This window comes from Chiloscyllium plagiosum, unplaced genomic scaffold (assembly GCF_037043375.1).
Source record: "Chiloscyllium plagiosum isolate Xiang-an unplaced genomic scaffold, Cpla_swu_hap1 HiC_scaffold_11, whole genome shotgun sequence".
NCBI lineage: Eukaryota > Metazoa > Chordata > Chondrichthyes > Orectolobiformes > Hemiscylliidae > Chiloscyllium > Chiloscyllium plagiosum.
The window spans coordinates 33,379,972-33,405,257 of record NW_028270149.1 but is presented as its reverse complement, the minus strand read 5'-3'; the positions used below and the strand labels follow the sequence as shown (position 1 = coordinate 33,405,257).

The following is a 25,286-nucleotide window of genomic DNA, read 5'->3' as shown; positions in this document are numbered from 1 at the left end:
CAAAGCAAATTCAATACGAAGACTGGTTTTAAGAATCTCATCTCTTGGATACACAGCAAAATTTAATGAGTTTTTCAACTGTAGCTTTCTATCCAATAATTGTAATATGAAGGAAAATGTGGACACCACATCTGCTAGGATTGATTTGTTTTCTGTAGTCATATGTGTTGTCATCTTAAAAACTGCATTCTAATAGTCTTTTGCAAGTAAGAAAATGACATGAAGACGAAAAACACATCTCTTTACAACCATACTCAAATTCTGTGCAAATAAGTGACTTTAAAACATATTAACCTCTACCTTCAAGCTTTTAGCAATAATTCTAAATGCATGCCCTTTAGTAGCTGATTCTCTCTTGATGTCTTCATTGTTTCTATCTGACTGCTTATCTGAAATCCAGTTCTGAATAAGTTGCAGCACGTTCCAGTTCAACATTGGGAAGGGCAAAGCCATTGCCTTGCTGCCTTCCATTAACTCCATACCCATGCCACCAATTTGATCTTCTTTCTTGGCATCTAATGTAAGTCTGAGATAATTCCGTTATTCTGTTGCAGTGAATTCAGTTTTGGCTTTCATCACTAATAAATCCTTTTAAACCGCCAGTCATTTTAGTTAATCTATGTTACATGTTTTACATGTCAGCAAATATCCTTTCTCATGTATGAAACTGTTGACAGTATTGCAGCTTAACCTTTTCACAGGATTTCTCATACCTCTCTTTTGCATCCAATGCAGTGCATGTAAAAGCTGGATGCCATTTTCATGTCAAACATTTTCTGCCTAATTCCCTGTTATTTATGAATTGTATATCTGCCTTCGTGGATATCTTTGTTTCTCCACTTGACTGAAATTTTTCAATTCATTTCAACAAACCTCTTATTTGGGATTTACTGCACAGTTCCTTAAAAGTCAAAGGGGTGAATTTTTATGGCATTCTGTCACTCACCTGCATTAGGTTCAGTGGAATAACTGCAGATATCCCTGAAAAACCACAGGAATATAATTTACACAATTTTTCTGAGATTTCTCCAGCTCTGTCCATGAAAATCAGTGGGAGAATACACAGGGAAAATACTTCCCTCTATATTTTATTTTCCCTTTGTCTGTGGTATTTTCAATAATTTCATGAAAAATTTCACTAAAAATATCAAAACTTGATCTGCTCATTACAAGTTGGTACTGGTTTCCTTATTTGTTAATACCTTCCTAAATATTCATTAAATCTCTCTCAAAAGTTCCAAGTTCAACTCCTCTGACTGCAATATTTATCATTCCATCACAATCCTTCTTTTCATCTTCCAAATTTTTGTACTTTACTACACAAATATATCCTAGTTTCTCACACAGCTCCCTTTTGGATTGCCTCATTCACAGTACTGGAGTGATCATAACCAAAACTAGAAATACCATTTTCTACAAAAATGACCACAGTACATTACTCCTGTCTTTGATTCTGCATCTCGCCTCTCACCCCCAGTAGCCACTTTTAAATGAACAGTTACACCATCCTAATCCCCATGTTGTGTTCTTAGCAAAGCTTTTCCAACACAGCTACAACACTGGTTTATTTTCTGCAATGTGGAAAATTGCCCAGATATGTCCTGTCTACAAAAACTATGACAAAATCCAACCCAGCCAATTACTGCCCTATCAATATACTCTCATTCATCAGCAAAGTGATTAGATTAGATTAGATTATTTACAGTGTGGAAACAGGCCCTTCGGCCCAACAAGTCCACACCGCCCCACCGAAGCGCAACCCACCCATACATTTACCCCTTACCTAACACTACAGGCAATTTAGCATGGCCAATTCACCTGACCTGCACATCTTTGGACTGTGGGAGGAAACCGGAGCACCCGGAGGAAACCCACGCAGACACGGGGAGAACGTGCAAACTCCACACAGTCAATCGCCTGAGGCGGGAATTGAACCCGGGTCTCTGGCGCTGTGAGGCAGCAGTGCTAACCACTGTGCCACCGTGCCGCCCACAAGGGTGATGTAAGGGTCAGTGCTACTAAGTGACACTTGCAAAGGAATAACTTAGTCAATGACTCAGTTTGGAGTCTATCAGGGCTGTTCAACATCTGACTTCATTGATCTAAGTGTGGACAAAAGTGTTGAACTTTGGAGCTGAAGTGAGAGTGACTGTCCTTAATATCGAGGCCACATCTGACCAAGTGTGGCATTAAAAGCCCTATCAATGGGGATCATGGGAATACTCTCTCAGGTGCTATACCTAACACAAAGGAAGATGGTTGTGGTTGTTGGAGATCAGTCACCTCAGCTCCAGGACATCTCTGCAGGAGTTTCTCATGGTAATGCCTTTGGTCCAACCATTTTCAGATGTTTCATCAATGATTAGGTCAGAAGTGGAGCTGTGTGGTGATTAACTGACCTCCTGTATCTCTCATGCCTTTCCACCGTCTACAAGTCAGGAGTATAAAGGAATACTCTCTACTTGCTTAGATGAGTGCAGCTCCAAGAAAATGCAAGAGATTTGTGACAACAAGACAGCCTGCTTGGTTGGCCACATTCACCATCTACAACATTCCCTCCCTTCTTTACCAAAACATAGTGGCAGCAACATGTGCCATTTTCAAATGCATAGCAATAACTCACCATGACTTCTTGTTCCAAAACCACAAATTCTATCACATTGAATGACAACAGCAGCAGATGCCTGGAAACATCACCACCTGGAAGTTCACCTCTAAGTCACAAAACATCCTGACATGGGACTGTATTGCCATTCCTTCATTGTTGAGTCAACATCCTGGAACTCCCTCACTAACAAAACTGGGTGTCCCTACACCCAATGGAGTGCAGTAGGTCAAGAAACAGCTCACCAACTCTTTCTCAATGGCAAATTATGGAAGGGAAATATATGTTGGCTTGGCCAGTAATGTCCACATCTCATGAATGAATATTTAAGAAAAAAATCCATGTGTTTTTTTCTTCCGTGTATACATGAAGCTCCTAAGTGGCAACATTGCAGACACTGGGTGAAATCCAATTCCCTTCCATAGGCAAGTTGGGGAAGGGAGGTTCATTTAATCAGGCTGGAGGTGCTGCCTTCAGGACCTCAGCACACCTGATTGAAGGACTGGCACTGGGAGAGCAGAGGCCTGCTGAGAATCACCCCCGGCCACTCTTCCAACTTACCCTCCTCAGCCGGTGAGCCCCCATCCTCAGCCTTATTCCCAGTGGCCTAGATCATTTGCTGATCATGAGCCTCTGCTGGGTGCATTGCCAGCTAACATTCAATGTCCCCCTGCTGTTGCTTAGAGCAACATGGAGTAGCTGCCCTCTGATTGTCAATAACATTTGGAGGGGAATGAAAATTCCATCCTTGGGGTCCTTGGTCCATTGGAATGCTGGGCACTTACCATTTAACTGCTTGACCAGCGCTTAATATGGTTGGCCTTCCCCAAGTAGGTGATGTGGCACTTTCTCTGCTCTCTAGCAGGTGAGACATGTGTGGCCTGGGTTTAATTCTTCCCTCAACTCAATTTCCACATATCTGAGAACTCAGTTCTACCTCTTCACTGCTTTTTCAAATCCATCACAATCTTCAGATTTTCAGATTAACTGTATTAAGTCTAGTGTTAGGTTAACCATAATTTGATCTAAACACTGAAAAGATTGATTCTTACTACCAATTCCATTCGTTTAAACAGCTTTTGTCTCGTGCTGAATCAGACTGCTGTCATCCCAGTCAACTGCAAGTAAATATTCTGACCACATATCCTCAAAACCAACCTATTTCCACTCTGCATCATGACCAATCCCAGTTCATCTGCGGTTGCAACCCTGGGTCCCAAAACTTCAAATTTAAAATTTTCTAATTATCTGTGAACCTGTCCTTATTTTACTAACTTCTGCCAGTGCCACTTCACCTTCAGTATGTCTCTCTTGTTGACTTTGGCCACTCGTGCATTTAACCTTTACTACCAATATTAATGTTTTGAAATTCCCTCTTTAAACGCATATACCTTTCAACCTCCCTCTTCCAGTTGAAGCCAATCCTTTATAATCATCTCTTTGACTGAACATTCAGGCAATCTACCTAATTATTTTCTTTGGCACAGTGGTCATTTCGCACTCCAGATCTGTGCGCAATTTTCCAACCCAGAGCCAAAAACCAGTAATATTTGGAGATGAAGAACTGGTCCTCCATTTTGAAATATACAGGATGAGTCAGACTAGTGTGTCTCATTCATCAGTTTTACCAGTTTGTCTCTCTGGGAATGAGCATAACGTTTGCAACATGGTTAAGTAATGCCACTGCAATTAACATTTTAAGTATGTGACAATAAAATCATCATTTGCAATACTACAACCTGAAACTTGTTGTTGGTAATAATGGTTTTGTCAGCAGCAAATGTATGATGATGGTAGTAATATTCAGAATGTCTATTTGAACATTTCTCACATGGCTTCCATCTGTTCTGAAGGTGAGCATAGTAGCACCACTGTGCTGAAGGTGCACATTAGCCTAATTGTGATAACTCTTGCCAGCATAATTACACATTAAGGGATGAATGCATCACATTACAGGCTTCATGCATTTTATATAGTCCTCCCCTACTGTTCATATTGGTTGGATCCTGCAGCTAAGTCAGGTCCTCCAGTGTGCTAATGAAGCAAGCAGCTGTTTAACCAAATTTCTGCTGACAGAAAAGGTTGGTTCTACTGTTAGACTTGCACATGCGCTCTCGGTAAAAGGTGAAAGGGAAAGAGACGGTTAGCTGGAATGGGAAGACACCTGTCGGAGCAACAAGTATATGTGGAGCTATGGGGCAATGAATGAAAAGAACTGGTTCTGGGTGTTTTCACTTTGCATTGAGACAGTTATAAAGCTATGTTGGTTGCTTCAAAATATTCTGCAGACTGTCACACACATAAGAATACCACAGCCAATGGCTGCCAGAAAACAAATCCTTTATCTCTACTCTTCGCCACCTATCTGAAAATAAGGATTGATTTTGACTGAATGAATAAGGTGAATCTGCTTCCGAAGGCAAAAGAATTGGTAAGCAGAGGACACAATTATAAAGTAATTTGCAAAACAGACAAGGCCAACATAAAGTAGCAATTACTCATGCAATGAGTTGTGATCTGGAATGCATTGTTTGAAAGGATTGTAGGAGCAAATTAATTTAAAAATTTCAAAACCAATTGGATACCTACTTAAAATCCTCAAAAATATCTGATAAAGATATTTTGGGCAATGGGGAAACATGAGTGTGAGATTATTTCCAGAGTTCTCTTAAAGACTCAGCATGAGCACAATGAGCTGAATTGTGTTCTTCTACACTTTATCCTCAATGATTCTGTGACGTGATATTTCCAGAACAATTTTCAATCTATCTCATGAGGTTATCTCCAAATTTATGCAGTTCCATTTCTTTGTTTATGGTCTTTTGAACGGAACTTTACCAAATGTTTTCTGAAAATCAATAAAGGAAAGATTAATGATGTTTTCCTATTCCCCATGCTTCTTTTGTTTGAACAACGCTTTTAAAGTGTATTGGTTTTGTTCTCATTTACATCCTGATTTTAATCTGAAACACATGCCAAAACTTCCTTGGCCTTAAGTATGAATTTGAAGTTTAGCATTTGTATTTTATGTTAAATTTATCCTTAAAAAATATACTTGAGAGGCTTCTGAAGCTCTGAAGAAGCTTTCATGAATCAGATCTTTATATTACAGTGACAGCTGCAATTATTATTTATATCTTCATTTTATTTCATCTTAACTTGGCTCTTTAGGTCAGTGGGGCGGGGGAGAAGGTAGAAAAGACTGCAATAAGTGAATGGGGGTGGGGTTGGAGGTGATAGGTCAGAGGGGAGGGTAGAGTGGATAGGTGGGAAGGGAGATTGGCAGGTAGGACAGGTCATGAGGACAGTGCTGAGCTGGAAGGTTGGGACTGAGGTAAGGTGGGGGGAGGGGAAATGAGGAAAGTAGTGAAGTTGCGAGTCTGTTTCAGTACATGGTTGAAGAGTTTCAGGGCAGAGGAGGTGACCTGGGGGTTGCAGTGAGAGAGAGAGAGACTCACTGAGATTCTTGTGGAAAGAGGAGGAAAACTTCTTCAAGGTAGGCATCCTTGCAAGAGGATTCGCAGTAAGGTTAAAATCAGCTAGGCAAAAGTGAGGACTACAGATGCTGGAAACCAGAGTTTAGATCAGAGTGGTGCTGGAAAAGTACAGCAGTTCAGGCAGCATCTGAGGAGCAGGAAAATCGATGTTTAGGGCAAAAGCCCTTCATCAGGAATAGAGGCAGGAAGCCTCCAGGGTGAAGAGATAAATAGAGGGGGTGGGTCTGGGGAGAAGGTGGCAAAGAGTACAATAGGTGGATGGAGGTGGGGATGGAGGTGATAGGTCAGAGAGGAGGGTAGAGCGGATAGGTGGGAAGGGAGATGGGCAGGTCATGAGGACAGTGCTGTTCTGGAAGGTTACCTTGAATAGGTTCTCCTCCTCTCTCTCTCTACAACCCCCAGGTCACCTCCTCTGCCCTGAAGCTCTTCAACCATGTACTGAAACAGACTCGCTATTTCACCAGTTTCCTCATTTCCCCTCCCCCCACCTTACCTCAGTTCCAACCTTCCAGCTCAGCACTGACCTCATAGCCTGTCCTACCTGCCAATCTCCCTTCCCACCTATCTGCTCCACCCTCTTCTCTGACCTATCACCTCCATCCCCACCCCCATTCACCTATTGTACTCTTTGCAACCTTCTTCCCAGGCACCCCACCCCTCCATTTATTCCTGATGAAGGGCTTTTGCCCGAAACGTCAATTTTCCTGCTCCTCGGATGCTGCCTGATCTGCTGTGTTTTTCCAGCACCACACTGATCTAAACTCCTTAGGTCAGTGCATAATGGATACTGTCTGAGTTTACACAGAGGGTGTGTAAAGTTTGACTACTATGGGGTATTGCTCATTGTCGAGTTCTCCTGAAGGCTGTAAGGGACCATTGTTTAGAATAGGGAATGAGCATTGGGATTACAAGGAGATATGGGCATGTCGGGCTGGTGCATCAATGGTATGGGGTGTGATGGGGTGTGAGAGATGAGGGTCAGGGGCTGAATAATTAACAAAACAACTGGGATGAAGTCCCAGAGAACCATGATGGGTCTTTTAAATAGTCTGCCTTGGCCAAGGAGGTTTCCTTCAATTGGTATCCTGGGCAGCAGGCCTGATCCCAATCTGCACCCATAACCTTGAAACAAAGAACCCACTTTTGGGGCACTTGTCCCCAAGGTGTGGGTGGGTCATTTCCTAACTTAACCTACTTGTCCTAGGAATGAAAGTCTGGCCTTTTATGTCTGATATGCTGGATAAGAAAGCAATTTTAATATCGAGCACCATGAATTATATAATAACACTAACAACTTGCTTTAAATAAGTAGTTTCATCTGTCCTTTTCATCCTACCCCAACATCAGTATTCCTTACAACTTCTTGGCTGAAATTTTGTCTGTCTCTTGCATTTAACATGATTGAGAGATGCTTCCAATTAGACCTGTGCCACTTCTGTAGATGACACAGAAACTGTCAAGTGTTCCACAAGATTGCAGTGCAGATAACTGTTCATTCGTAATGTATAAATCTGGCAAGTGGACTGCTTGACAGATCTTGCAGGATATTTTGCGCAAATACAAGTTATTTGTAAGTACTTCTGTTCAGTTCAGACAGCAATCTATTTTTGAAAACCTGCCTTACAAGGTCAGAATCCTCAAATAATGCAGTACTCCCAGGAACATTGCTTCTTGGAGCAATGACTGTCTGTTTTCAGTTGCCAATAACACTAAAATGCTTTGCCTTCTCAAACTCGTTGGCCCAGATTTGGAGGTTGTAATAATAGTTAAACTTTCAATGTTTGCATTATTACAGCTGTGAAATGGACAGAAACCTTTGGAGACTACAAATATAGAGTTAAAGTGGGAAATCTAAATGTTCTATCAGTAATTCCCATTTTCACCATTGGGCACTATCTAAGTCCCTGTAGATGAAAATCTTTAGAATGCTCCTGTGATCCTCACAATGGAGATCCTGACTTTGGAAAAGGCACTTGTCTGTTTTTATCTTGTACCTACTGACTTCCCAAGCTAGAGTTATAGAGATGTATAGCATGAAAACAGACCCTTTGTTCCAACTGGACCATGCTGGCCAGATCTCCTAAATTAATCTAGTCCCATTTGCCGGCTTTTAGCTCCTTATCCCTCTAATCCCTTTCTATTCATATACTGATCCAGATACCTTTAAAATGTTGTAATTATATCAGCTTCCACCACCTTCTCCAGCAGCTCATTCCAGACATGCACCCACACTCTGAGTACCAAAAGGCCACATAAAAACTTATGGAGGCATCAAGAAGGCAATGAAAACTGTTTTACTAGCAAAAAATGCCTAATTTTGATGTTTTATAACCCAATACTCATCTTCACTGGGTGATGAAAACCCAAAAACTGAGAAACTGTGATACAAAAGTTGGAAAAATGCTTGGACTATTAAGTAGTTGTTTAACCGAGATATCAGCATGTCAGAAGAATCAGCATGTCAGAGAAACATTATACATGCTGAAGCCATTCAGTAGCCTCAGAGCCATTATTTTGGAATTTGGGAAGTATTCCAGGTAGATTAGCATAAAATGAGTAGCCATTCAGCATCCTCAATTGCACGATACTACACTGAAATTCCTGAAATAACATGTTGTTATTTACCATACAACTTATTACCTCAAAAATCAAATGGCAAGCTAGCACCAGACCTGACAACTCAGATCAAAGTGAAAGCAGAGGAAAGTCTGCTCACATTCTGTCCAGTACATTGAGGCAGTGCTATTAATAAAGATTGTTGATATAATCCAGATTTTGCTTTTATTATATCTGTTAATGCTGTTGATATAATGCTGCAGGAAAATTAAAATCTTTCATCAGCTGTCATCTCATCTGAAGGAAAGGCAAGTTTGTTCTTACTTTTACATCAATATTGCTTTTACATATTCTATTCATCTAAAAAAAGAGAATCTATGAACTCTGAGCTGTTCTACTAAACTTCAAACACGACATCGAGGGTGTGTGAAAACAGCACTGTCAAAGCTAGATGTTCAGAGCTGGTGCTTTCTTGTAAAACCATCTTATTTACAAAGCGAACTGTTTCTTAGAATCAGCCACTCAGTGTGACAGGAATTCCAAACTGTAAACTACATTATTGATTGTACTTAACCTTAGCAGATTTTTGAGAAAGGTAACAAATTGGCAGCATTATATAAAATTGACCCAAATTTTGCTTTCATCAAAGTGAGATCATTGTATCTTCCCAACAGATTAACAGCTGGATACCTCATTACACAAAACAATTATTCCTTTATATAAGAAAATTACACTACAGATGGCAGTGACAATTGAAAACATCTAAGAAATGCACTTACTCGAAAAAATTCTTTGGTAGAACCTGAATCCAATGTTCCATAGGCAATTTCCGTTTGTTTTGCAAGATCCTCTGCACTTTCTATTGGAGAAACCATTCTCTCCACTGTGAGAAAAGCAGCAAGGTTGGCAGTGTATGATGAGATTATAATCAAAGTGAAGAACCACCAGACGCCTCCAACAATTCGTCCAGAGAGGGATCTAAACATAAAATGAAAGGTCTGTGGTCATATTCATTTTAGAAGGCAAAGTAATTGAGATTGAATGTAATGTATGTAACCATTTATTTATGGCAATTAGAGCAATAAAAACAAAAAAACTTTAGACTCACTTGGAAGTTAATGAATCTCTTAACACATTTATGCAACTTCATTGAGCCTGTTCAAAGTTCACATTTCTTAATGTTGGCAATAAATATATTATTCTTAAGATATTACTACTGTCTCTTTTCATTGCAGCAGATGATAACATGGGGTTGAAGGGATATTGCAAAGAACCTGACTGAAATTCAACTCAACTGTTGGAAATAAAGGGAGGAACATAACATTGAAGATGTGGTCAAACCTTTACACAGTGAACATCACAGCATGGCAACACTCTAATTTGGAGACATAAATTAACGTATGACTATACAACCAATTTATTTTTCTTTACTAAATACTGACAAATATCGACAGTCTGGTAAAACTATTGAACAATAGAAAACTGTGAGATGGGATCACAAAGATCAACAACACAGAAAAGGGCCCTTAGACAAATTGTGTCGGCTCCAGTCAAAAACAACCACCTAATTAATCTAATTCCATTTTCCAGCATTTGGCCTAAACCCTTGTATGCCTTGACATTGCAAATGCACATCTAAATAATTATAGAATCATTGTGTCATACAGCATGGAAATAGACTTTTCAGTTCAATCAGTCCATGCCGACCATAATCTCAAACTAAACTAATTCCATCTGCCTGCACTTGGCCTATATCCTTCCAAACATATCTTATTCACATTTCTTAAATTTCATGAGGATTTCTGCCTCTTGCATTCTTGCAGGCAGTGAGTTTTAGATTCCCATCACCCCTTCTGTCCCTTAACTTAAATCTATGTCCCGGTTCCTTTCATTAACTGGAAATGTTTCTTCATGTCTACACTATCTATGCCTCTCATAATTTCATGCCTCTCAGTCTTCTCTAAGGAAAATAACCCCAGTCAGTCCGATCTCTCTTCATGACTGAAACTCTCCAGTTGAGGCAACTCTCGTCTGCACCCTCTCCAGTGTAATCACATCCCTACTAATACGTGGATTCTAGAACCGCACACAATACTCCAGCTGTACACTAACCAATATTTTACACAGTTCAAACGTAGCCTCCCTGTTCTTAAACTCTATGCCTCAGCTGGTAAAGGTAAGTATGCTTTCTTATGGTTTATTTTAATTACATATTCCAAATAATCAATGCATTTTGCAAAATGTTCAAATGAAAATTATTTCTGTCACCTGTTGTGCAGGACTCGAGGGAAAAGTGAAGAGTACTTATTGAATAACTGTTTGGAAAAGTAACAGGCTGGCTGAATAATCAATTTCCAAATGTTAAAGAAGGTTTGCTCCCCATTTATTCGCAGTTAGCAAAAAAGATGTTGACAGGAGCTGAGTTTCAATTCAGAGTGCAGATATTTAATTTAATGTATATGCTTAATAAAAATTAAATGCAAAAGAAAATACTGATGGATGTAAATTTGAAGGTTAGAAAGGATTATTGATTAGTTTCCAGTCAAGTGTTTAGCATTTCAGGGTCAAATAAATGGTTAAGCTGGGGATTACAATAAAAAAGGGCTAAAGAAGAATACAGCTGAACTCTGAAAAGAATGTTGTGCAGAAGAAAATAATAATAAGAACGGGTAGAGTAAATATTTGTATCCTGTTAGTTTAGGATTGGTAACTAATTGTTTGTGGAAGAAGGTCTATCAAGAATGAAGATCCTTAGTAGATAAGAAATGGGAAATAAAACCAAAGTGCTGGAGAAACCCAGCAGATCTGGTAGCATCTGTAGAAAGAGAAATAGAGTTTTGAGTTTGATCAGGCACTTTTTCACATCTGAAGGTAAAAAGAATTGAAGACAGTTTCCACCCTTGTTTGGCTGCGAGGAATATGCTCAGAGCTTCATAGTCATATAGTCGTATCATGCACACTTTGCTTGCACTTTTGATTGGGGAAATGTACTCTGGATATCATATCAGTGTGGGCATTAATGACTCAGTAAATGGTTGCCTGAAGTCAGTAGAGCAGGCAGACGATGACATAAATCAACATATAATTCTGATTTGGCACCACTTTGGAGCTCTGCACTCCAGCTAACAGTATTTCTGATCCTGGCACAGTGAACACATTTTCAGCAGCAATGAGGGGCCTTCATCTAATTAATGATTGGTAGTTGCTGATGTCTTCTAGCTGTTTCTTTGATTCTCCAAGTTTGTGGTTTTCCGTTGTCCTTTCAAGTTTTAGCACTCTACAGATAGTGGTGTAAAAGTGCTGAAGTAGCCTCTGCTAACAACAATGTTTCTGCGCAAACTAATTGGTTCCTGGTATGAGTCCATTAAATATATTTTCTTTGGAGTACAACATGGCTCAGAGAACGAACAGATGGTCCACAAAGCAGGATAAGCTGTTGGAAGCAGACAGAGAAGTGAAGTGAAGGCGTTTCAGTAGGAGATAGGGGGCACCAGACAATAGAGGCTGAATTTACTTGAAACTTAGCAAAAAAGGAATATATAAGACTTTTTCTCTTCAGCTGGGATATCCTTACTGAAATCTGCTGCATGTTATAGCCATAGTTCCAACCTCAGAGCTGGGCATAGTCCACATATTTCAATGACTGTGAAGGCTAAAGTGGCAATGTAGTTTTGTGTATCTGGCTCCTTTGAGACTGGAACTGGAAAGATTAGCAACATCTCATAGTTTGCTATCCAGTGTTTATCTGAGAGGTCACCAAGACTTTACTCAATGAGAACTAACCATACATCATTCAGAATGTAGTAGGCAAAGTGAACAAGTAACTTTATTAGCAATAGAGATTTCCCCATGGGCTAGGATGCTATCAATTGCACATTGATTTGAGACCATGAACAATTCTGTTCTATACTGGAATTGAAAGAGATTCCAGTCCCTCAAAGTCTAGCTAGTGTGTGAACAATACATCACGCAGGTCAACATCTGGTACCTTGGCAGCAGTCGTCATGCCTTCCTCTGCCAGAATCCACTGTGCCAGCTATATTTGAGCAACCACAGCAAATAAAAAGTGACTGCTGGGTGACAAAGCTATCCGCAGTCCACAAGGCTGATAGCTCCAGTATGCCAACTATACACACACGCAGCATGTGTATCTTAAAAACCAGGCAGCCATGCAAAGTTTAATAGTGTAGCCCACTAATATGTTGAAATAATATGTCCACTGCCTGGATCTCTCTGAAGGATCCCTGGAATATTTGTAAAATTGATCATGGTCTGATGCATGTAGCACAAAGCTCACCATTGTGAGAGGGCAGATCTTGTCATCAACTGTATGGATATAGCTGAAGAGAAGGAATGTGAGTGAGAGGGGGAGAAAAAGATAGAAGAGGAAAGGAGGCAAACTGACACTTCCTTCCAGATACTGTATTCATGATGAACTTACCCAAGAATTGATTGAGACCAGTAATTGTAAGCTCAATTCCCCATTCACCAAAAGTCCAAGATATTGCCTTTCCTCTGTAACCCCAGCATCAGAGTCTACTTGATACAAAGCAAAAGCAAAAATGACAACAGATTGAGTATTCTGAGCCAAGTTTACAAGTCAAACCATTTAATAGTGCATGCAAAAGTCAACTAATCACCACTGTTCAACTCTCTTCATGCTTGTCTTCTGGTGTATTTTTGCTTGACCTCGTGATTCCAGGGAGGGCTATCCAGCATGGCGAGGGGAAGGCTGCACTGTACATGAAGGGAGACTGCTGATCGCTTTGGAGGATAACTTTGAGCACTCTGGGGTCTGGAAAGGTTGGTTGCATTCTCTACAATGTCAGCAGCAGAAGCAGCTGTTTGGGCTCTCAGGCAACAAGAAAAGTAGCAGAGCTGGTTGGAAGATCATGTTTTTCATATCACTTATATTAACAGTGTCTGGGCTAGTTCCATTTTTAATTTATTCTTTTATGGGTTGTGAGCTTTATTGGCATGGCCAGCATTTCTCACTCATCCCTAACTGTACTTGATGAGGTGGTGAGTAGTTGCTTTTTTTGAAGAGCAGCAGTTCACGTGGGATAGGTACAACAACAGCCCTGTTAAGGAATGGATTCCAGGGATTTTGACTGAGCATCGGTGAAAGAATGGCAATATAGTTTCAAATCAGGATGGTCTGCCCTTTGGAGAAAAACTTATTGATGGTGGTGATGCTCTGCATACACTGCCCTTGTTATTGCAGCTGGTGAAGTATGCAGGTTTAGACGGTGGATATGATACACCGTGTGTTGGTAGTGGAGGAGGAAATTAATATTGAAGGTCATGATTTGGAGGTGCTGGTGTTGGACTGGGATGTACAAAGTTAAAAAAAATCACACAACATCAGGTTACAGTACAACAGATTTATTTGAAAGCACTAGCTTTTTGAGTGCTGCTCCTTCATCAGGTGGCTGTGGAGTACTCACAACCACCTGATGATGGAGCAGCACTCCAAAAGCGAGTGCTTTCAAATAAATCTGTTGTACTGTAACCTGATGTTGTGTGCTTTTTAATGTTGAAGGTGGTAGATGAGGTGCTAAACAGGTGGGCTTCTCATTCATGTTTGATGTGAGAGCTTTGAGTGTAGTTGGAGCTACACTCATCCAGGCAAGCGGAGAGCATTCAGTCACACTTGTGGATAGTTGACAGGTTTTGGGGAATCATGGGGTGAGTTCCTCACTGCAGAATTCCCAGCATCTGGCATGCCCTTGGAGCCACAGTGGCTGGTTTAATTTAACGGTCAGCTTCAGGATATTGATATACATCAGCAGTAGTATTCTCTTGCTGTTCATCCTCCTGGTAGAGGTCAGCCAGTTTGCATTCCATGGAATCTCTGTTATGCCCCTGGGGTGGCACCTCAAGTGAAGGACAGTTGAGACACTCCGCAAACTCCAAAATAATCAACAACAATGATGGCTTCAGCTTGTGCTGCAATGAAAGCTGCAATATTGATCACCAAATACTGCATCATGACTGGGTTCAGTGTTCACATCGAGTTAATCACGTTGGAAAACATGGGTTCCATTTTTTTACAAAGCCACGTGCACTGGACTCCCATGTAACAGAGTACATGAGTGACCTTACTAACCAGTAAGCTGGTTCCTGTGAATGTACAAATTATGGGCATAGGTAACCTATTCAGCCCTTCAAGCCTACTTCATTCATTCAATAAGATTGTGGCTGATCTGTTTGTGCTCCAGTTTCCACATACCCATTTACCTCAAATGATATTTGATTCTCTGTTTAACTAGAATCCACCTGTGCCTTAAAGTGTTCAATGACCTCACCTCCACCTCCTCCTGGGACAGAGAGTTCCAAAGTTGTGCAGGGTCTTGAGTGAAAAGCATTTTCTTCATCTTTGACCACATAACAAAGAAGTGTCCTTACTTCTGGACTCACCCACAAGGGTAAGCAGATCCAACTTTAATGCTGTCCTCTAAACTATGCACTTGTTACCCTCCCAAATTTAAATAAAAATCTTTCATGGGTTGTGAGCATTGCCCACCCCTAATTGCCCTTGAAGTTGGTGGTTTGCTATGCTATTTCAAATGATAACTCAGAATGATATTCGTAGTGGTAGTTGAACCCTTGTCCATGGAAAGGACCTGTGGATGACTCATGCAATGGCATTATCATTACACCATCAGCTTCCCATAATTGTGTTGAACTGCCTTCTTCAACTACTGTAGTCTACGTTGTGTAGGTGCACCCACAATTCTGTTAGGAAGGTAGTTCTAGCATTTTCCTGCAGTGACAGTGAAAGTATGATGATATGGTTTATGACAGGATGGTGTATAGTTTACATGGCACTGTCTATGTCCTGGGTGGTAGAGACTGTGGATTTCAAAAGTGCTGTTGGAAGAGCCTTAGTGAATTATATCAATTGTTAATATCTGAGCTGATGGCTGCATGAGTGAAATTGAGTGACAGTGCATTTTCATCATTGCTTTCTTTATGTTGTTCCTCTGCACTCTGCACATCTTAAATATCTGAAAAGCTACTAGAAAAAACGTATGTTGTGGTGCTGAGCATTTCTGACGAAGGGCTTATGCCCGAAACATCGACTCTCCTGCTCCACGGATGCTGCCTAACCTGCTGTGCTTTTCCAGCGCCACACTTTTCGACGCTGAGATGCGAGACAACTTGAGGTAGCAGGTAAGCAAGTTAGGGATTGGGAAGGGTGAATAGGCACAAGATCCATGGTTACACCATTTGCAGTTTATAGATCAGGAGAATATGGGATGAGGAATAAATGGGAATTTAGAAGGTGGGATTAACTATGAGGATACCATCACCCTGATGGATTCAGCCCCACCTCTGGACATGGGCTCTGTCTCACCAAATGATATCCTCATAAAAGCTGTCTCTACAATGGGTGTTAGGACATGCATGTGCATATAATCTTGCCCCTGGCTTTTCTCCTATTCAGCTCCTGCTGCCTTTAGTTGTGCTCACTTTGATTTACATGAAAGATGATTTACATTGGGCCAAATGGTCTGTTTCTACACTGTAGGAAATCTAATCTAATCAAGAGGGAAGTGTGTTAGTTGTTACATCTCCATATAAACAGGCAGCAAAAGATAGAATGGGAGCTTAATCTTCATACAACTCAAGCGTTTGTTTACAGAGATATTATGCACCTTTAATCCAACAATCACAGTTGCAGTCTGTTCCTATACACACGTGCAAGTGAATCTCTAAATAGTGCTCACCACACGAATAGAATTAAAAATCCATGTAAAATTAACATGAGTGAATATCATGAAATTTATTTGGGTGATATTGAGTAGCTGGCAGTGTGTGTGCAAGCTGTGAGACATGCAACAGCTTTGAGTAATATGAAGAGTGTACAAATCTCAGACAAGAAAACTGATTGATGACATTCTTAGTACAGGTGATGGGGCAGTAATAAATTGAACAGTGAGTGTACACTTATGCAACTGTTAGGAACTTATATTGGAAGCCTCATTTGACAATCATGACCATTTGTGAGATTATTGAGTTTCTTGCAGCACTGCATTTGGATTCTTTGGGCTCATACTAATTATAGGCGGAAGTGGGTACTGCAGATGCTGGAGATTAGAGTCAAGATGAGGGTGGTGCTGGAAAAGCACAGCAGGTCAGGCAGCATCTGAGGAGCAGGAAAATCAATATTTTGGGCAAAACCCCTTCATCATCTTGTACTAATTATAGCTGAGTGTATGTCTGGAAGGTCTCCTGCAGATACAAGATGTCGTTTTACCTTACCAATTCTCCCCACCACCATCACTTTTGCAGCATTTGGAAACTTTGATCTCATTCTTTTCCATGTTCTGCTATCCGTCAATTTCTCCCAGGTCAGGATGCTTCCTCTTATGAGAAATATTCAAGGACTCTGTTTACATCAACTTTTGTAGAAGAATTCCAAAGACTCAAATCCTTCTGTGAGAATTTTTTAAAATGTAAATGGATGACTCCTTATTTTGAAGCAGTGACCACTTGTTCCAGAGTTCTTAAATATTTTTAAGGCAGAGGTACAAAGATTCTTAATAAGCAAGCAAGTGCAAGGTAATCAAGGGGAGGTAGAGTAAGTCATGATCATATTGAATGGCAGAGCAGGCGAAGGGGTCAAATGGCTGACCCTGTTCCTAATTCATATGTTTGCATGTCCTTGTGTCAGTGTCATTGGTTTTAGGCACAATGAACATCCCCTTTAAGAAACAGATGTTGGTGTTAAGCACCACAGGCTAGCATTTTGTGGTAATATCCACACACATCAATTCTTTTTGTTTTGCATCTAGCCAAATAAGTTTTTGGCTAGTGCTAGCTGGTTGCTGAAAAGTTGAAATGAACATGCTGCATGCACAATGTTGCAAATTTTTCTGTCTTTTCCTTTGCACTTGAAAGCTTCTCGTTGCAATTGTTGAGGATAGGGATGCTCTTGCAGCTTCCTCCTCCATTTAGTTGTTTAATTGACCACCATCATTTATAAAATGATGAGGCACAATTTACAGCTTTAAACTTCTCTGTTGCTTGCAGGATCACTTCAATGTCAATAGTGGTTATATTATTGCACTAGTAATCCAGAAGCCTGGAACAATGATCTAGTAACATGAACTGCTTTGGTATTTAACAGGGATATAATCCTGTGTAGTAGCTTCAACAACTGGTTACACATCCTTAGGCATATCTGATGTTATTTCTGGTATGACTGTCTACACTCCTCTTGAACAGGGTTTAATCTCCTGACTTGATAACAGTAGAGTGAGGAACACGTCGGGCCACAAAGTTACAGATTGTGGTGTCATTCTTTTGAGACTTATTGCATCCTGTAAACTCCCACTTTTGAGTATGCTGGTGATAATGAGGTCAAGTATTTTTTCTTCTTGTATTGAATCTCTTGCATCTGCAGAAGTCTCTCCAGCTTTGCTCTTCAGGATCTTCAGTAGCTCAGTCAGTTGTGGTGCTAACTAGCCATCCTTGGTGATAAATTTTGTAGACCTCTACCTAGAAGTTATTCTGTGTTCTTGCTATGCCCAGTCCTTCTTCCAAGTGCTAGGGAACTTGAAGAGGATGGTGGCTCAGTGGTTAGCACTGCTGCCTCACAGGGACCATGGTTCAATTCCCACCTCAGGCAACTATCTGTGTGGAGTTTGCACATTCTCCCCCTTGTCTGCGTGGGTTTCCTCTGGGTGCTCTGGTTTCCTCCCACAGTCCAAAGATTTGCAAGTTAGTTGATTGGGCCATGCTAAATTGCCTGTAGTGTTAGGTTTATTAGTCAGGGGTAAATGTAGGGGAGTGGGTTGCTCTTCGGAGAGTGGGTGTGGACTTCTTAGGCTGAAGGGCCTGTTTCCACACTGTAGGGAATCTAATCTAATCAGGACTTGACTCACCAGCTGCAACAAAGTAGCTTTCTTGCCTATTTTAGGTCTAATGCCATGATAATTCATGGGGTTCTGAGTTAATATTGATAATTCCCATGATTAGTTCCTCCTTGCGGCATACCGCTGTGACCCTAATAGCTCCTGATGGTTATTCAGGGAAGGTGTTGGGGATATTGCCTGAACGGGCTGATCCAATGAGTATGATAATGTCATACTTTCCCTTGACCATTTTGTGGGGTAGCTCTGCCTACTTTTGCTTATGCTCCCAGCTGTTAAGTGAGTGCGAGTTGATACAGCTGCATGTATCTTTGTACTATCTGGTCCATAGATTGATGTCAAGTGGTCAGTCTGACTTTATTCTGATTAGGTAGAGGGTTTGACATAACTGAGGAGCTGGCTAGAACATTTCAAAGGTAAGAGATACATATATTGTTGCTGATCTGGTGTCACCTAACAGCCTTAGAGATGGATTTTTAATTACAATACATAGTTTCTTATTCACCAGTAGCAATAATAACTTTTTACTCCAGATTTATTCAATGATCTGAATTCAAATTCCCCAGTTCGTTGTTGCCAGATCTGCATTCCAAGCCTCTGCTTTACTAATTCAGTAAGATAGCCCTGTTACTATTATGTTCAACAATGCCCATAGGGAACAAACTTGGGATGTTCAAGTCAAGCTGAATCTGTGGCTCAAAGAGATATGATTGAGTAATAGTGTTTACTTCTAAACCACATTTGAATCTCAGATAGGTTAGCAATCCTTGTACATTATCACACATTTTAGCTAGATTTAGGAAGTCTATATACCAACAAGCAAAGCAATAAAAGCTAGATTTCCATAAGATATATTTTATCATGAAACAAGCCTTTGCTCTGCCCTAACAATAATGAGACTCTTGATGGGAAGTGTTGCCTCACTGAATGAGCTAACTGAATATATTATGGCATTCAGATAATCTTCAAATGAAAGAATGTAGACATTATTGAGAAATAAATAGTAATGCCTGGATGATGACACTTTTGTCAATGCAATGAGCTAATTTTGCATTTAAAAAATGACAGAACAATTGTGTAAAAATGTACGAGATGACTGAATAGATAAAAATAAAGTAAATGCATACCTTGAGAAAAATTTTCAATGCAAGCATGTGATGAAATGATAATGAGTTAGTTTATATATATATAAAAAAACATGGTTAATAAACTGTTTTTCTTACTCTACAGTCCATGGGGGCACCTTTGATTCTTTTCTTGGTGTTTTGTTCTGGGCTTCAGCACAAGACACACACCCAAGGAAATAATCTCTCATCTAATTTTATAATTAGTCTTAAAATTAGTCTTAATTTACACAAAAATTCTGTTTACTGCTAGTTTTAAACAAAGTGAAGTGTTATCCAAAATCTATAATAATATTAATCAACATTTCAATGAATCAGTGTGAAAAGTATAGTTCAGAAAAGAGCAAACATTTATCATGAAACACCTCTGTTTTGGCTTCTTCTTTGGATTCTAGAGTTTGTAATCAAAGAATCATAACTTTCTATTACATCCAGTTTTATGTGGATGCCAGAATACAGTGTATTCTGAAAGCTTCTCTATGTATCTAAATTAGCTTTCAAGGCGTTGTTATTTCGAGGCATTTGTAGTCACTGGCCTCTAAGGGTTCCTTCACCTTAAGCTCCCTAATCAAGTCTGTCTCATTACACATCAGCAAATCCAGATTGCCTGTGCCCTAGTGGGCTCTGCCACAAGCTGCTCCAAAGGAACCATCATGTAGACATTCTGTAAATTCCTTTTCTTGAGATCTGCTATCAACCTGATTTTCCCAGTCTACCTGCACGTTGAAGTCCCCCTTGATTATTGTAATCGTGCCTCTCTTACATACCTTTTCTATCTCCAGATTTATTTTTTTCCCCACATCCTGACTACTGCTTGCAGGTCTGTACATAACTCCCATCAGGATCTTTTTTCTTTTGTGGTTCCTCAATTGTACTCACACAGATTCTATGCTTTCTGACTCTGTATCAATTCTGGATACCAATTTCATTTCTTACTAACAAGCAACACTGGCCCCTTTGCCTTTTCACCTGTCCTTTTGATAGGACATGTATCCTTGGATATTTAGTTCCCAATCCCAACCCTCTTGCAACCATGTTTCTGTGATACCCACAGCATCATACTTGTTAATTTTAATCTGTGCTACAAGCTCACTTCCCTTGTTTTGTATTCTGCGCGCATCTACGTACAACACCCTCAGTCCTGCATTGACTGCATTTCCCTTTTCATAGCTGTCCCCTTATTTGGATTTGCCAGGAATCTGGTCCCAGGATGGTTCATGTAGAGCCCGTCCCATCATAAAAACTCCTTCTTTCCCCAGTTCTGATGCCCATGCCCCAAAAATTTGAACCTGTTTCTCCCACACCAATGTTTGAGCAATGTATAACACAATATGCAATACAGCATTACAGTAGTATATATATACTTTATAAAAAGGAAACAAATTTACTTTTTCTAGATTATTTACAGAATAATGAATTAAAATGAAGAATTTCAAAAGAATTGAGATGAAGAAAATATTAATATGTCCCCAAAAAACCTTTTTCACTGTTAAACTGCATTTATCTATCAACTGTCCCTAAAAAGCATCCACTTGCCTCTTGAAACAATTTATGACACCTCCTCCTATGTCTTTCCTTGATAATTTATACTACAATTTAATGCCTTATAGGTGAACATATTTGTTAACTTGTTTTTAACTTGTGTAGTTTACTGCACTCTACTTATCATCATGTTCACCTTTATATCTGTACTTGATATTGTTTTTCATCAACTTCACAGTCTTTCCAAGTTAGACATGTTAACACCCAAGGATAACTCCTCCTTATTGGGAAATCAACTTACTCCTTATATCAAAATTGCTAAGAATTCAACAACCTGGGCAGTCAAAAGCAAATATACCATCTACACACCAGCATACCACTCAGAAGGAAAATGAGATAAATCATAAATGTTGGTCAGGGATTTGTTAGAAGTTCCTTTAAGTTATGGCCATTGATTAGGAGAACACTCAACAGAAATTCAGCCTTAATGAAGTTTTAAAAGAATCTTTCACCTGATTTGCAACTACAAAACAAATAAGTTACTCCACTCAAGAAAAATGACTATTATGCTGTTTCAAGGAATTGATAAATGTGTGGGCAGACAGGTATCTCATTTTGATGGATGTGTCAGCAACTCCGTGAGCCATAGGCACTGATGTCTGAATGGCTTCTTCAGTGCTATATGATCTTTGGGAGCTAGAGACAGGAGACCTGCAGCTTCAACCTTAATGACAGAGAATCAGCAATAAGCCAGCCACACAAACAAGTTGCCCATTGAAAGTGTATGTATTGTGAACAAGGTCTGGGACATACTTGACATGTTGATCTTGCATGAGGAATCCCTTGAAGCCTCTTGGGAAGCATTAATTTTACAGTAATTAAAACTCCCACACGCATTTTGTGTCAGGGATCAATTTGTTTAGGCATTCGCTGCAGCATGCCTCATTTATAATGCAGTAACTTTATGCATCTTGCCTGCTCCAATAAAATTTGGAAATGGTTACTAAGTTGGCATGTAGACTGGGTGCTAGAGAAGCCTTCAACAAATGAGGAGAATTACTATGAAAAAGTGGTAGCGCCTTGCCAGCCATTTGTGTACTTCTGTGTCTGATGTAAGTGGCACAAAGTACTGGCTGTTAAAGGAATTTAAGGCTGCACCCATATATCCCTCCAGAATTAAAGGGAGTTCCTGGAAGCTTACTCAAGTTACACTAACCAGTCCCAGGTGTTGCATACCACATCATCTGAGCCATCTCATGGAAGGAGGCAAAGGAACCTGTCCCTATGACCAGCTGTACTTTTCCAGCACCACGCATTTTGACTCTGATCTCCAGCATCTGCAGTCCTCACTATCTCCCATGAATCTAAGATCTTATTAATGGGCTTATCTGTTTTCAGAGTCCAATCATATTTCTGACAGGAGGCTTTCTGCTGTTTTTCAATGGCAATTAGATGGCCCATGAGAAGAAACCAAGACCACAAACAGAGGCCTTGTGAGGTCCTCTTTTCACATCTGTTGCTCAGTGTAACGGCCTGCTAGGAAATCTGATCAGATCATATTAATGGCCTGGAACACTTAACTCGGGGCGTATTGAGTTAGTTTTAGGGTCAATATATTTGAGTTATCCTGTACCTGTCTATCAGAAATTAGCCAGGAAAATTCACCCTTGCTACTTTGCATGACAACTTGTGCTTTGGTCATGAGGTAACATTTGTTTGGCACTCTGGAAAAGCTGTGTGTGTGTCTCTGTAAGAACATGCTGAAAGATATCAGAAAATGTACTTGAGGATTATCAGATCAGCCATGATCTCACTGAGTGGCACAGCAGTCTCAATGGCCTGAATGGTCTACTTCTACTCCTGTGTCTTATGGTCTTGTATGCAAAACGATTTAGTTGGATTATCACAATATATTGGCAGACACAACGTTCACTTGAGTGTCAGGCATAAATAACATTTATCATCAACTTTCATTCATATAAAATTTGATCTATAGCCTTTGCAATGTTACATCAATGAGAAAAATTAGCAATATCTTAACACGGGGTAATTTGACATTGAATAATAATGTAAAATAGGCAACATTGAGTTGGCTATTCATTCTCTAATTCTTTCCTGATTTTCTTTTACTGAAGTTGCTGATATTACCACTTTCACAATATCACCCACATATAAATGACATTGCCATTCCTGACCCTGCTGCCCCTGTATTCTGATATTGTATGAGATACTTATCTGTTCTTAAGAAAATGAAAATGTCCTACATATGACAAATTAACCTGATTCATTAGCCTTAGAATGCTATGTCTTTTAGTTAGCTATGAATGATAGTTGTCTATACTGCCTTCTTTTAGTTCATGGTAAAGGAAAAGTACACGTACAACTGGAACAAAGTCTTTGCATCCCAGCTCCCTTCCATTGTTTAACAGGCTGATAGTAAATGGAGAATTCGATGGGTTGCCACTGCTCCTAGGCCCCTAGGACCAAACAGCACCAACCTCACCACCCCCCAATCCATTTGATTGGAGGCAGGATTTCTCCAAGGGTGTGGAGTTCTCATATCACCCATTTAAGACACCAAATATTAAATTGTTGCATGGCAATGTGCTGGACAGGGGCGATGATCTAAGATGTTTTCACCAAAAGAGCTGGAACCCTAGTGATACCTAAAATCCTGCTTTATGTTCAGAGCTCTCTGCTATCTGAAGTGCTTAGGTTGTTTTGCAGGGTACATATTTTCACCAGTTAAGATTTGATCCCTAAATTCAGTTAATTAAGACCCTTAAGGATATGCACAATTTTCTCAAAATCTATAGGCACAGCATCGGGGAAGATGATGGGTCATAAGAAACATTCCTTCATTCATAACATGTATTATCAATAAACCATCAATTGCATCGCAAAATCAATGTCCACACAAGCAAAAGCAAAGCACTGATGGCATCATGATTTTGTTACTGTCTAACTGACACAATGCATATTATTGTAATATGATGTGTGGCTTTCACTGGTCCATAAGAATAATTATGCTTTTAATTATTCTGTTATACCCTGTGCAGCTGTTGCTTCATGCATCATATTGAGATGCTGCCATACTTGAGATAATACACACCAGGCTTGCTGATGGGACGGAGAGACATCATCTTTCATTCAAGACCAAGACTGTTGCCAATTTTTGTAGTAGCCAGTTATAGAAAACCTTCTTAAAATAAAATTACGTCAAATAATGTTTTTGGCTTTCTGAGACGAAGACACATAAGGTGAGTCAATTTATCCTTTTCTACGAGCATTTCTGATCATGTTTCTCCCTCATTGTTCAGTGTAGGTACTGTCCAAAAGACAATATCACTCCAGCAATGGCATATCTTAAAGCACATGGTGTTGGACAATAGAACAATTCACGAAACATTTGGCAAATCAAATGAAAGCAACGATTGAAATAACAAATGCTAAATAGATGTTGATCTGATTATAATGCACATTATGCCAATATCTGAATTTAGTTTCAGCACACTTATCAAAAGTCTTGTATGAATAATTTTCCACAAAACATCAGCAACTTGCAACCAGAGAAGAAAATAAATTAGTTAGAGATGATCAGTTTGTTCAAATGGTTAATCTACAATAATAACTAATATCTTCAAAATAAGAAAACAAGTTATCATATAGATATAAACCAAATGTGCAACAATCCCTTAAAACACAGTTGATAACAGTTATTTGAAACATCCTATATGTAAAAACAAAACCTTAGTTGTTTTGTAAAGTAATTGTATTTTTGAACATTCTATTGATCCACTTGCTTCAAACTTACAAATTAGGGATTGAAAATACAATTGATAGCATTACTATTCAAAATGTATGAAGGGTGGAATAAAAGGAGATATATGTTGTTTCAGAGGGAGTCTTATGTACAATGGGAAAGGAGGACTGTGGAAGATATGACATTGCTTGACATGAAGCTCATTTTAGACCAATGCCTGACTTGTGATATCTAAATCATTTTTACTCAACCATATGTTTTCAAAAGACAATAATACTCACTTTGCAAAAATATGCAGCACCTTTCGTTTGACATGTCCCCAACAAATTACTCTGGAGTCTTCAAAATCAATTTGTTCAGTTAAAATAAAGACTCTTT

The 25,286-nt window shown here is 39.7% G+C and overlaps 1 protein-coding gene across 7 annotated transcripts in view; it reads right to left on the bottom strand.

Moving 5' to 3' along the window:
- The window catches only part of LOC122557318 (glutamate receptor 3), a 342,247-nt gene that overhangs the window by 59,677 nt on the left and 257,284 nt on the right, over positions 1 to 25,286 (bottom strand). For all 7 annotated transcript variants that reach the window (XR_015758634.1, XM_043704895.2, XM_043704894.2 and 4 more), the window contains exon 12: positions 9,438 to 9,636. Coding sequence is in view for 6 of the 7 variants with exons in the window: in XM_043704895.2 (XP_043560830.2) it covers positions 9,438 to 9,636 (199 nt within the window). In the remaining variant the exon portion in view is untranslated. The remainder of the gene's footprint in view (positions 1 to 9,437; positions 9,637 to 25,286) is intronic.